This window comes from Eleutherodactylus coqui, chromosome 2 (genome assembly GCF_035609145.1).
Source record: "Eleutherodactylus coqui strain aEleCoq1 chromosome 2, aEleCoq1.hap1, whole genome shotgun sequence".
NCBI lineage: Eukaryota > Metazoa > Chordata > Amphibia > Anura > Eleutherodactylidae > Eleutherodactylus > Eleutherodactylus coqui.
In genome coordinates, this window is record NC_089838.1 from 205,737,093 (window position 1) to 205,749,977 (window position 12,885).

Here is a 12,885-nt window from a genome sequence, read left to right on the forward strand (position 1 = left end):
GACTATGAAGCTAGAGTGACAAAAAAAAGTTTTGTGAGAAGAGAACAAAAATCTTTACTTCATAGTGAAAACATTAAAGGGGTGGTCTCGCGAAACCAAGTGGGGTTATACACTTCCGTATGGCCATATTAATGCACTTTGTAATATACATCGTGCATTAAATATGAGCCATACAGAAGTTATTCCACTTACCTGCTCCGTTGCTAGCGTCCTCGTCTCCATGGTTCCGTCTAAATTCGCTGGCAGCTTGCTTTTTTAGACGCGCTTGCGCAGTCCGGTCTTCTCCATTCAGCACGAGCCGCTTCAGTGTGCTCCCCGCTACAGCTCTTCTGCGCATGCGCAGACGAGCTGTCACTGCTGGGGAGCGCGCTGAAGCGGCCATTCTGCACCATCCTCTGTTAGAGGAAGGTGCAGAAACTGGAGCTGCCCAGCGGAGAAGCCCAGCCCAGCCCAGCCCAGCAGCCCCGAGAAGCCTCCCAGGTAAGTGATGGGTCGGGGGGGGACTGCCGCTGCGCCGGGGGGGGGCTGCCGCTGCGCCGGGGGGGGCTGCCGCTGCGCCGGGCTGCGCCGGGGGGGCTGTCGCTAGGCCGGGGGGGGGCTGCCGCTAGGCCGGGGGGGCTGTCGCTAGGCCGGGGGGGGGCTGTCGCTAGGCCGGGGGGGGGCTGTCGCTAGGCCGGGGGGGGGCTGTCGCTAGGCCGGGGGGGGGCTGCCGCTGCGCCGGGGGGGGGCTGCCGCTGCGCCGGGGGGCTGTCGCTGCGCCGGGGGGGCTGTCGCTGCGCCGGGGGGGCTGTCGCTGCGCCGGGCTGCGCCGGGGGGGCTGTCGCTAGGCCGGGGGGGGCTGTCGCTAGGCCGGGGGGGGCTGTCGCTAGGCCGGGGGGGCTGTCGCTAGGCCGGGGGGGGGCTGCCGCTGCGCCGGGGGGGCTGTCGCTGCGCCGGGCTGCGCCGGGGGGGCTGTCGCTAGGCCGGGGGGGGCTGCCGCTAGGCCGGGGGGGCTGTCGCTAGGCCGGGGGGGGGCTGCCGCTAGGCCGGGGCGGCTGTCGCTAGGCCGGGGGGGGGGGCTGTCGCTAGGCGGGGGGGGTCTGTCGCTAGGCCGGGGGGGGGCTGCCGCTGCGCCGGGGGGGGGCTGCCGCTGCGCCGGGGGGGCTGTCGCTGCGCCGGGCTGCGCCGGGGGGGCTGTCGCTAGGCCGGGGGGGGCTGCCGCTGCGCCGGGCTGCGCCGGGGGGGGCTGTCGCTAGGCCGGGGGAACTAGCGCTGGGCTCCGGAACCTAGCGCTGGGCTCCGGGGCCTTCACCTGGGCTGAGGGTCTAGCGCTGGGGAGCCGGGGGCTAGCGCCGCTTACCTGCTGCCTGGCGGTGGGCGTCTGGTCGGCGGCTGCGGGGCGTCCGGTTGCCATGGAGACACAGTTGGCGGCGTCTCGGGAGCGCGCACGTCGGGCTGCAGCGAGCGACGGGGAAAGAGCCGGCGGCCATCTTGAGGAAACTTTTATAAGTTGCTGAAACGCTGGAACGGTAAGTACGAACCAGCTAGAAATGTCATTTACAGGGGGGCTTAGTAATGTGTGTTTAATGGGGGGGACTGGGCAAAAAAAAAAATTAACTGCTTCCTCGAGACATCTCCTTTAAGATCATGCAGCTGTCATTCTAACCAACAATTTTACCGGATACCTCAGTTATTGTGGAGCACTAGTCTTTAAGGAGGGATTTGATTATTTTAAAAAAAGCATGCATTTCATTTTTCCAACTGCATTCGATGTCCTGTTTTTCGTCATAGGATTGGCATCTTGGAGGCAAGTGTGACGTACATCTATGGGGAGCTGGACGGCATGGACAACTAGCAGAGGCTGGCAGAAATGTCATGATTCCCTCTGCAGCAACCTCTTTCTCTCAGGCACAGCAGGTATCTTGGGGGCATGGTGTTTGCAAGATTAACAACTAGTACATATTACCACATCTGTACATAAGCATCACGTAGTGACAGGTTGTTGTGTAAGAATTTAACTGATTGTAAAGTAAACTTTAGTCGTGTTAAATGTGATTTACAGTTAACCATTTAAATATGTTCCCAGGTCATCTGTGGTCAAAATTGCACTTTTGTAATCCAAGCTAATGGCACTGTGTTAGCCTGTGGAGAGGGTAGTTATGGCCGTCTTGGTCAAGGTAATTCAGATGATCTTCATGTACTGACTGTCATCTCTGCTCTTCAAGGTAAAGTATACTCTGAGGCATTTTAGAGTGTAGATTTAATTGATGATGCAATATTTTAAAATTAGCAATTTTTTTGGATAACACAATAACAAATCTACAGTTATATAAATAAGGGTATTATGAAATATAATTTCCTAATGACATTAAACTGAATCAAGCACTTCATGACCACTTATTCTGCTGCAAATGGAAGATGGTACACAGTCTACTTCCATAAATGCAATTCGTAAATCCTGGTTCTTCTCTAGTGAAACTGATTTTTTTTTTATTGTTTGCAAGTTGCTTAAGGTTAAACTTGTGTTTCTTCTCTCAGGATTTGTGGTGACACAGCTGGTGACTTCCTGCGGTTCAGATGGACACTCCATGGCACTGACCGAGAGTGGAGAAGTGTTCAGTTGGGGAGATGGAGATTATGGCAAGCTGGGACATGGAAATAGTGACAGACAAAGGCGACCAAGGCAGATTGAAGCTTTACAAGGAGAAGAGGTTGTGCAGGTAAGCTTTATCCTTGTACTGTGACCATAAAACATTTGCTTTGTTGGACATACATTCTTTTTTTTCCTTTGTGAAGTGTTGTGAAGTCTTCCCGTCCCAATTGCTGCACTTTCATCCTTAGCAGAATCCTTGGTTTAAGGCCTCGGGCACATTAGCATATTTCGGGGCCTTGTGCTGTCCAGGTAATTGCACTGACAGCACAGATCCCCACTATAGACCACAAGGCTACACACATGCATGGGGTTTTTGTTTGTTTGTCTTTCCTCCCCCACCCCCTATGCGTGCTGATGGTCTATGTAAAAAACTCTTGGCATAGCCTACTCCTTTCTGCTTCACAGACAATAAATTAATTGCGTGTCAGTGTGCTGTGTCCATTTATATCAGACCACACACATAGAAGTGTCCGTGTGTTTGATGCGAGTTGCACTCCAGCCTTCCTGGTGCAGCTTGCAGTTACAGCTAGTATGCACCTAGCCACAGTGTTTATTTTCTGAAGGCACAGTACTTAATCTGGCTAAATATTACATCACAATTCTAGACTACTAGAAAATGTTGTCGTTCTTCTGTTTTGTCCGCCCTTGAATACCATTTTGTCTATTTTATCATGATTGCTTTTCTACTAGACTTTAAATGTATTTGTAATATCGTTGTCATCGTGCATGTACTTATGAGTTCTGGTCACACTAGCATCATGGCTTCCATTTTTGGCAGGTCGATCTCCTTAACTTTAAAATGGGTCTGTCAGATTTACGTCAAGTGTATTCATTAATTTTAATAGCAATGATAGGGCTGCAGACTGCTTCTCTTAATGGTAAAAACTTGGTGTTGAAATAGTTTTTTTTTTTTCTTCCTACTAAATTTGTGCCCATGTCTATTCTGAACCAAATTCCAGATGTCGTGTGGCTTTAAACACTCAGCAGTGGTGACAGCAGATGGGAAACTTTTCACATTTGGAAATGGAGATTATGGTCGTCTGGGTTTGGGAAACACATCCAACAAGAAACTGCCTGAGCGTGTGACAGCTCTGGAAGGATTTCACATTGGACAGGTAATATGACTGGAATAATCTATCAGTTTTCCTCCTGTTAATTAAAAGTAGCCTGTATATGCTGTCTATTCTGCAACAGCAGAATAAAGTAGTGACAGTCACATGGATTTCCGTGGTGTCACTTATGTGGGATGAATGTGCTGTAGTTTCTGTGAAACTTAGATTTAGTGATACCACAAGGCAAGCGCTATGAACGAGAAGTTCAATGTATTCATGCGATATGGGCTCCTAACATGCACCCACCGCTGATTGACAGCTCTCTCCTTATGTATAGTAATGGGAGAGAAAGCTCTTGGACACAGCAGGGGCGTCCGCATCACACAAACTCATCAGACCCCTGCCTCATAGTTCTGGCATTGCACCGCAGCAAATAAACTGTATGTTCTACTAAACTAAAACCTATGCAGACATAAGTGACAGACCGCTGAAATTGGTGTGTCTGACAACATTTTATTCTGCTCTCGGAGAATGCAGCATAACTGTTTGTTTGACAAGTTGTCTTTACATAATTTTTTTTGATGTTTATTAACAAAATGCAAATTGTGCTATTAGATCGGCAAACTATTCTTAAGGTTTGTCTTTCTAACCTGTATTATCTATATTCTGTTCGCACAAGAGCATCGCGGGGCATGAGCCCTTATATGGCTCAATAGAACCTAATAGCTGCTTAATTCACGCACGGATTTCCGCCGCGGGAAACTTGGTAGAAATCCGTTCGTGGGCATTGACCCTAACATGTAAAAAGTAAATGACATGCCTGTGTTTTCATATGATACCCATCAGACATTATTTCCCAACCTACATTTCAGGTGGCCTGTGGGCTGAACCATACATTAGCGGTGTCTGCTGATGGCTTGTTGGTCTGGGCTTTTGGAGATGGAGATTATGGCAAACTTGGTTTGGGAAACTCGACTGCCAAATCTTCACCACAGGTGAGCGTTTTCTTAATACTTGACACTGTACAATGTAGGGTTTTGAGAAAATGAATATGGGGTATGGATCTTAAATCCGCAGCATTTCAATTCTTCACATTTTTATATCAGATCTCACCCCTTGCCGTACGTAGGGTGACATACACCACAAAATCTGAATGTAAAACATGCAGATTTTGCTGTAAAATTAAGTGATGAATCTGCAACAGTTTGTTTACTTTTCCCCTACTTATAATTAGGCTGTAGTCTTAATAGTTTGTTTCTGTTTAGAAAGTGGACATACTCTGTGGGATTGGCATTAAGAAGGTAGCATGTGGCACACAATTTTCTGTTGCATTGACTAAAGATGGACACGTTTACACTTTTGGTCAAGGTGAGCATTTTGATGATTTACCTCGTTATTTGCATCTTAATATGCGATATATCGCTTCAACTTAATCACTGATCTTGCATAATTACTCAACCTTTACTTACACATAACTGTGTACTGTATTGTGATTGTTCTTCAGACCGTCTAATTGGTTTACCTGAAGGTCGAGCTCGGAATCACAATCGCCCCCAGCTGGTTCCAGGCCTCTTGGGCATCTTTATTGAAGACATAGCAGTGGGAGCAGAGCACACTTTAGCGCTCTCATCTGCTGGTGAAGTGTATGCTTGGGGTAGTAACTCAGAGGGTCAGGTTAGTGATGAGCTCTCACTTTATTCATGGGCTTCCTTTGTCAGTTTGTTTTCTTCTTTTAATCTGTATATACTTGACTATAGTGCTTGTGTGTTAATTGCAATAACATCATCCTGCTAGACCAATAATAATCCTACCTATTTAACCTTTGGCTAACCCCGCATCTAGATCTTGCAGCTTTCTTCTTTGCATTACTGTTTTATTTTAGTAAATATGGAAAGGTGTTTAGCAATTCATTAAGTGTTTGATAGAATAAAAGTGAGGTTGCCACGATCCATTGCATTTTATATAGTTGTAGCAATTAGTTTTAAAAATGCTCAACGATGTACCCAACCTTACTTGTGACTCATTGAGGTATGTGAAAGATATTTGGACCAGAAATTGGCTTATCTGACTTTTTTGTTTACTATTATTGGCTTTCAGCTTGGCCTTGGTCACACCAATCACGTACGTGAGCCCACTTTAGTCACTGCATTACAGGGCAAGAGCATTCGTCAAATTTCAGCAGGACGTTGTCACAGTGCTGCATGGACTGCTACTCCTGTGCCACCACGTGCTCCAGGTAACTTAGCACTGTGCCAAAAATACTTTGGTTTGCATTTTTTGTTTTTGTGTGTCATCTAGTGACGTAAATGGCTATTTATTATATGTGGGTATACAGGAAAACGGACATGATTTATATTTGCTTGCACATGCATCACTTTTAACTAGTTTGTACTGGATGTTTAGGTGTGTCAGTGCCATTGCAACTGGGCCTTCCTGATGTCATCCCACCGCAGTACAGTTCTCTGAAGGACATCTGTACACACACAGTCAGAGCCAGGCTACGACTACTTTATCACTTCTCTGATCTTATGTATTCATCTTGGAGGTTACTGAACCTTAGCCCCAACAACCAGGTACTGATAATGCAGTTCTACATTTCTGATGATGAACTAAATTTGTCATATGATGTGGTGTTTAGAAAGAAAATTCTGATTGTTCTGAACAGTGACTGATGTTTTACTACTGGAAATTCCAGAATTAAGAAAAAATGGTTGTTTTTTGCAACTTTTATTTTTGCTCAAGTAACTGTACCGCATCATGACACACAAATTCTTTCAAATTGTAATCATTGCTAATATTACCTCAGTGGTTAACCCCATGGTGCACCATGGAATAGAAGTACGGCATGAATTGTGTTGCTTTTAAAGCACCTTGTTTGTTCTAATGATTTACAGAGGTTGTGCCTGTGTGATCAGCAGTGATTGACAGGCAGGCTCCTGCTGTAATGTATTACATGACAGCTTGAATCTTGGGTTATGGCTTCAATCCTGTTAGCAACCGTTTAATGTGTTTGACAAGATTTATACAAAAGATACCAGCACTGTGGAAAAATACATTTTTCTTCTGTATTATTGGGGACACGTAGGTACTACTACTGCCACTACAAGGTGATCGCTAAGCAGAAAAAGTGTTGACTCCTACTAGCTATACCCCTCCTGCAGACACCAAGCCAACCACTTTTAGCTTAGTGTCTGGAGGAGGCAAACCTGTTTGGCACTGGTCTTCAAGAACTACTTTGATACGGGGAATACACTGCTGCCAGGATTCTCCCTGTTACCCCACCAAGAAGAGCGAGCAGAACATAGTTTAACACTCTGCATGCCCGGATCTCAGAAGAAAAAGAAGCACGTCTAAGCCCAAACTTGAATATAATTTGCCAGCCATAGTGCCCCCTTTTTCACCAGAGCTCTCCCTTTCTACTCAGACAGGCAAGCACTGGGGTGTACACTACTGAAATTAAGGAATTGTCGTTTCTTTCTTAGCGAAAGGGTAAGTGTCTTCCCCACTCTACGGCAAGGTGATTATTCTCTCTTCCCCACTGCCTACTACAACTCCCATCTTCTCCATAGGGAGGCACAAGGCTATATTCCCCAGGACCGGTTTTCTACCACTTGAACCAACAAGGCCTGTACCTACCTGGGGATTGGGACTCGAAGAACTTTCCCTCTAATCTGTGTCCCTCTCTTTCTCCTTCCCACACTCTGCACCTCTTCTAGCTACTTTTCATGAGGGACTACTTTTCCTCTGCTAGTATACCAGCTCTGGCTTCTCTCCTTCCCTGTGAAGGATATCTTTCTTTGAGGTTGCACATAGTGCTGTGCTGAGTCAGTTATAATAGTTTTTATATTAACTTTTTTTTCATATCCTACTTGGCTGCTCCTGCTGTTTGCATACAAATTGGTTAGCTTAGTGCCCGCTGGAGGAGTATAGATAGTAGGAGGAGCTAACCCTTTCTCTGCTTGGTGTCTGCCTCCTAGTGGCAGTAGCTATAGCCCTTCACGGCCTTTGGCTGTTTCTTCTAATGATACAAGACGAGATTTTAAAGGTAAGTCCAAAAATCTTTTTTTCCTGATATTCTAAGTAAAGCTTGTCATGCCAACAGCACAGAAACTAGCGAACTTATGAACAACTGTATGACCTCATGTGAAGACATGACTTCAGTTGTCGCATTTCAGACTTTAGTCAGAACTTAAAGTGTGGAATGGACTGCCTGAATCAATTTGACACCCTACTACGCAATTATGGGGCCCATAGGTGTTACCATGGAGGCCTAAAAAAATCCCCCAGGTCTGCTATGAGGCGTGACGACCTAGTTACACTGACAGGCAAACTAACAGTCACAGGTAACAGTGCTATAAAGTGTTGCGATTACTATTTTATGGAACTTTTTTTTTTCTCTCCCACCCCCCAATATAAAGTTTTGTTGTTAAAGCTAACCAACTTGTTTTGCTCCAAAGTAGAACATTTAAATAACTCATCCTGCAAAAAACAAGCCCTCATACAGATACAGAGAGTTATAGCTCTGACTACAATGATATGAAGAGTTTAAAAAAAAAATTATTCATCGGTCCGTTAAATGCTTATCTAGGACTTTTACGCATATCCACGGGATATGTTGCTAGGGAAGGCTGTGGTTTGGCTCCAGTGATTTTATTTTATTTTTTCAACAAGTTGTTCAGTTTTTTTGCCTATTTTGTAATGGATGATTCATATGAACAATGTTCATTAGTTTCTTTGATGTGAGAAGGATAGCACACTCATAACCTGTAACAGGGTCAGTCAGTCAACCAAGTTGTTGTCAGAAAGTTGTTATGATGTACGGAGAAAACTTCCCAATTTGTGGTAAACAGGTGACCTAATTCTTCCATTAGTACAATGTAGCTGCCCACGCAGCGCTAAATGTTAAGCAATTTTTGACAAAAAAATAGCATGGCACGCTTGCATCACCCGCTGTATTCACCTGATCTTGTTCAGTGCAACTTTTTTTTTCCCCCGTCACTTTTAAGAAACCTAAAAGGAAATCATTTTGCTGATGTTGAAGAGGTGAAACAAAAGCAGCACAAGTAGTAAAAGACATCAATAATGAGTAAAAAAAATGCTTTGAGCATTGGAAAAAAACGTTTGGAGAAATGTATTGCTTTAAATGCAAAGTAGTTTGAAGGAGACTGAAGTTTCAAAATTTACATATAGATTATTTTTAATAGATGACTTCCTGCTTCTTTTGGGTACCCCTTCGCATGCCTTATATCCAATAGGTGTGGGTCTGGTCTCTGAATATTTACACATATATCATAAGAGTTCATCACATATTTCTAATTGTATTATTGTTGTCCGATTTTCCATTCTGTATTAATGTGATTTTATTATTTGTATCTTCCAGAGCAGTACATCCCACTATAATGCTGGGACATGGGGTATAGTACAGGGCCAGCTTAGGCCCCTGTTGGCACCAAGGGTTTATACACTTCCCATGGTTCGGTCTATTGGGAAAACTATGGTTCAGGGGAAGAACTATGGACCTCAAATTACTGTAAAGAGAATCTCCACCAGGTTGGTTCCTCCTTTTATCTTGCAATCCCCCTTAGCATCTTACCTTTTTTCTCTAACATTAATACAACCATTTAATTCCTTTTGTTTTTCACCGCTCAGGGGCAGAAAGTGTAAACCCATATTTGTGCAGATTGCCCGACAGGTGGTAAAGTTGAATGCATCAGACTTGCGTCTCCCATCTCGCGCTTGGAAAGTGAAGTTGGTAGGAGAGGGTGCGGATGATGCAGGGGGAGTGTTTGATGATACAATCACTGAAATGTGTCAGGTGAGAGGTTCTTCACACTGTTCATATTTATAACTTGTATTTGGTATTGTACCATCACATTCTACGTAAATCATTTCATGCATCCATATTTCCTATTGTCCTTTTGTTAGGAGCTGGAAACTGGAGTGGTTGATCTTCTTATTCCTTCACCTAATGCAACAGCTGAAGTGGGTTACAACAGAGACAGGTAATGCACTTGTATCCATCACCGTCAATTACTATTTCAGTATAAGTGTTGCAGGTTACTTGTTTTTTTCATTTTAGCTTTTTACTCATGAACACTGACATTATTATAGTGACTTTACTTCTGGTCTTTAATTCCCTGGTGCGAGGTCTTACTTTTTGTTTTGATTAAATTATTTATAGTCTTCTACATACTTGAAGTTTTAATACTACTTTTTCATCCTTTTTAAAGGTTCTTGTTTAACCCATCTGCTGGACTGGATGAGCACCTTATGCAGTTCAAGTTCCTTGGCATCCTAATGGGTGTAGCTATACGCACAAAAAAGCCACTTGATCTACATCTGGCCCCCTTGGTATGGAAACAGCTGTGCTGTATCCCACTAACTCTAGAGGACCTTGAGGAGGTCGATCTGCTATATGTGCAGACTCTTAATAGCATTCTTCACATTGAAGACAGTGGCATAACCGAGGAGACCTTCCATGAGGTACTGCATTTCTTTTATTGAGACACGAACTATAACACTAGTGTATTAGTTATTTAAGCAGTCACTACCCACAAACCTTGCTGGTCGAAATTGATTTATTGTGATATTAACTGATGCACAAATAAAGGAGATCTTTATATATCTGTATTTTGAAATACAATTAAAGGGGTGGCCTGAGAGCTGAAGCGCATCTAACGTTTCGGATGACTTCCCCAATTAAGCTACCATGTGTGTACGTGCGGTATAACGCTATAACTAGGACCATTTTATCACTTGCAGGCTACATTTTTCCCCATTTGCCCCTCTGCAAGCGACACATCTGATCTCAGTTCACTCTGATCTGGTGGGAGGAACATCTGTTATGTTGTCTTCTATACACTGTTAACAGAGAACTGCAAATTCTGTGTCTGTAACACACAAACATTTTATCAGAGATGACCGTGTATGGTACAACAGTACTGAGCAGTAAATCACAAACCATTAGCTCTAATAGCATGTCTCTCTGAGCGTCTGCTTTCCTACTTCCTCCCTCCCACTGCTCAGCTCTGACTTTAGTTAGCAGGATGACTCCCTCTCTGCCTAAAAAAACAGGAGTTCATTGATGAACTAGACTAGCTCCTCTCGATTGAGAAAATTATTTACATAAAACAAGCTGCTGTACACAAATTTGAAGGTCTGTGATCCACTTGGTTAGATGGGGTGTAGCCTCAATTACCCTCACAAGAGAGGGAATATTTAATTTCTGGTGTGTGAGCGAGTTGGCAGTGATACCCCTGATGGTAATGTATTCTTATTTGGATGATATTGAATATTTGCCTTCCTTGCCTTAAGGCCCATTTACACGGAGCAATGACTGCTAAAAAAATCTCTAATCGGTGATCATTTTAGCGATAATCAGTGCGTCTAAATGTGCGCCCATCGTCCGCTTTTGGGCACTGCTTGCTGATCGATAAATTCAGTCTAACCTAAAAATCGTCCTTCACTCTTATCAGCAGTTCTCCATGGGGAGTGCTGACAGCATTGTTTCCCTGTGGAGAACAAAGGATCTGAACGCAGATAATAGCCTTGGGCTATTAACTGCATTCAGCTAAGGCTTCATTTGCACACCTAATCGATACTTAAGTAGCTGAGTAGCTACTTAATAATTTATGCAAAATGATTGCTCAAAGCTGTCACTCAAACTGTCATTTGAGCGATTTTTGAGCGATCACCTGCTGGTGTAAATGGGCCTTTATTTGACTGTTTCATGCACAGATGTAGGTTTAAATGCTCATGAAGTAATTCATCTTCATATCCCGAAGAAAAAAAGTGTTATTTGATACTGACTTGTATTGCTGTGTTCTGTATAAAGGTGTTGGGTATAAATGCTGACTTGGTACATCAACGTTATGGGGGGGAAAGGGTTATGTATTTGTATATTTTTGTATTGTATATAAAAAAATGCAATAAAAATTTCCCCAAAAATAAAGCAAAAAGTATTGGTACATTGAAGGCCAGGCTCACATGACCTCACGCAAGGTTTTACTGCTGTGGAACCGCGCATGGCAGCGTATGTCATGAGCAGTCTTCCGGTTTGTTTGTTTTTTGTTTGTTTACATTTCCCACACAATTGCTTCACAACAGCTCAAGTATACGCCATACATGCACAATGTAATTGCATATGGATGGCGTTTATTACACGCTCATGTAATACGCAGTGCATACACGCAAATATGAGTGAAACAGCGTAAGGCAATTTATTTGATTGCCTGCGAATTACCGCATATCACACATGTTAATACGTGGTAAACTTGCGCTTACGTGAGCCCAGCCTTAGACTAAAGAGCTAATGACTTGGTGTATTTAGTTTGTAAAAACCTCCATGTGTTATATACTTTATGCGTATACTTTTAAAGAGCTAATTCAGCTCCTTAGTGTCACTTATTATTTCATCTTGTTGTAGATGATACCACTTGATTCCTTTGTTGGTCAAAGTGCTGATGGAAAAATGGTGCCCATTATTCCTGGAGGGAACAGCATCCCCCTGACCTTTTCTAACCGCAAGGAATATGTAGAGCGAGCAATTGACTACAGATTACATGAAATGGACCGGCAGGTGAGAGACACTGAAAATTTCACATGTGAGCTAGGTGGACGTGGTGATGATTTTTCTACTCCTTTTAATTACTTTTTACATAAGAAACATTAACGTTAGACATCTCCCTCAGAGTTTCTTGATTAAAAACTCAAAAGCATTCTGTTTTAATATGTAATCATCCCTTTATATAACCGCATTGAAAAAGCTACAAACTAGCATGTAGTCAAGCATTATGTCTCATGTTAAACTGATACGCCTGTTTTGTATGGCAGGTGGCTGCAGTGCGAGAGGGAATGTCATGGATCGTGCCTGTTCCCCTCCTCTCGCTTCTTACTGCCAGGCAACTAGAACAGATGGTGTGTGGGATGCCAGAGATCTCTGTGGAAGTTCTGAAGAAGGTTGTGCGATACCGGGAGGTTGATGAACAACACCAGCTGGTGCAGTGGTTCTGGCAGACACTAGATGAGTTTTCTAATGAGGAGCGAGTCTTGTTTATGAGGTTTGTTTCTGGCCGGTCTCGACTTCCAGCTAACACCGCGGACATTTCACAGCGCTTCCAGATCATGAAGGTTGATAGGGTAAGTGTACCTGTTGTTTGAATGGTGAATGCATGAAATATTTTTGTTTGCTACAAACTTCTG

The 12,885-nt window shown here is 44.0% G+C and overlaps 1 protein-coding gene across 7 annotated transcripts in view; it reads left to right on the forward strand.

Annotated features, from left to right (window-relative positions):
* Positions 1 to 12,885, forward strand: part of HERC1 (HECT and RLD domain containing E3 ubiquitin protein ligase family member 1) — a 138,312-nt gene that overhangs the window by 124,718 nt on the left and 709 nt on the right. For 6 of the 7 annotated variants that reach the window (XM_066592289.1, XM_066592291.1, XM_066592294.1 and 3 more), the window contains 15 exons: positions 1,771 to 1,896; positions 2,066 to 2,204; positions 2,518 to 2,699; positions 3,592 to 3,747; positions 4,557 to 4,679; positions 4,950 to 5,052; positions 5,189 to 5,358; positions 5,782 to 5,920; positions 6,088 to 6,257; positions 9,065 to 9,234; positions 9,334 to 9,499; positions 9,610 to 9,686; positions 9,915 to 10,167; positions 12,110 to 12,262; positions 12,517 to 12,822. In XM_066592289.1, coding sequence (XP_066448386.1) covers positions 1,771 to 1,896; positions 2,066 to 2,204; positions 2,518 to 2,699; positions 3,592 to 3,747; positions 4,557 to 4,679; positions 4,950 to 5,052; positions 5,189 to 5,358; positions 5,782 to 5,920; positions 6,088 to 6,257; positions 9,065 to 9,234; positions 9,334 to 9,499; positions 9,610 to 9,686; positions 9,915 to 10,167; positions 12,110 to 12,262; positions 12,517 to 12,822 — 2,433 coding nt within the window. Of the gene's footprint in view, positions 1 to 1,770; positions 1,897 to 2,065; positions 2,205 to 2,517; positions 2,700 to 3,591; positions 3,748 to 4,556; positions 4,680 to 4,949; positions 5,053 to 5,188; positions 5,359 to 5,781; positions 5,921 to 6,087; positions 6,258 to 9,064; positions 9,235 to 9,333; positions 9,500 to 9,609; positions 9,687 to 9,914; positions 10,168 to 12,109; positions 12,263 to 12,516; positions 12,823 to 12,885 lie in introns of those variants that run through there. The other variant, XR_010790360.1, reaches the window with a different exon arrangement.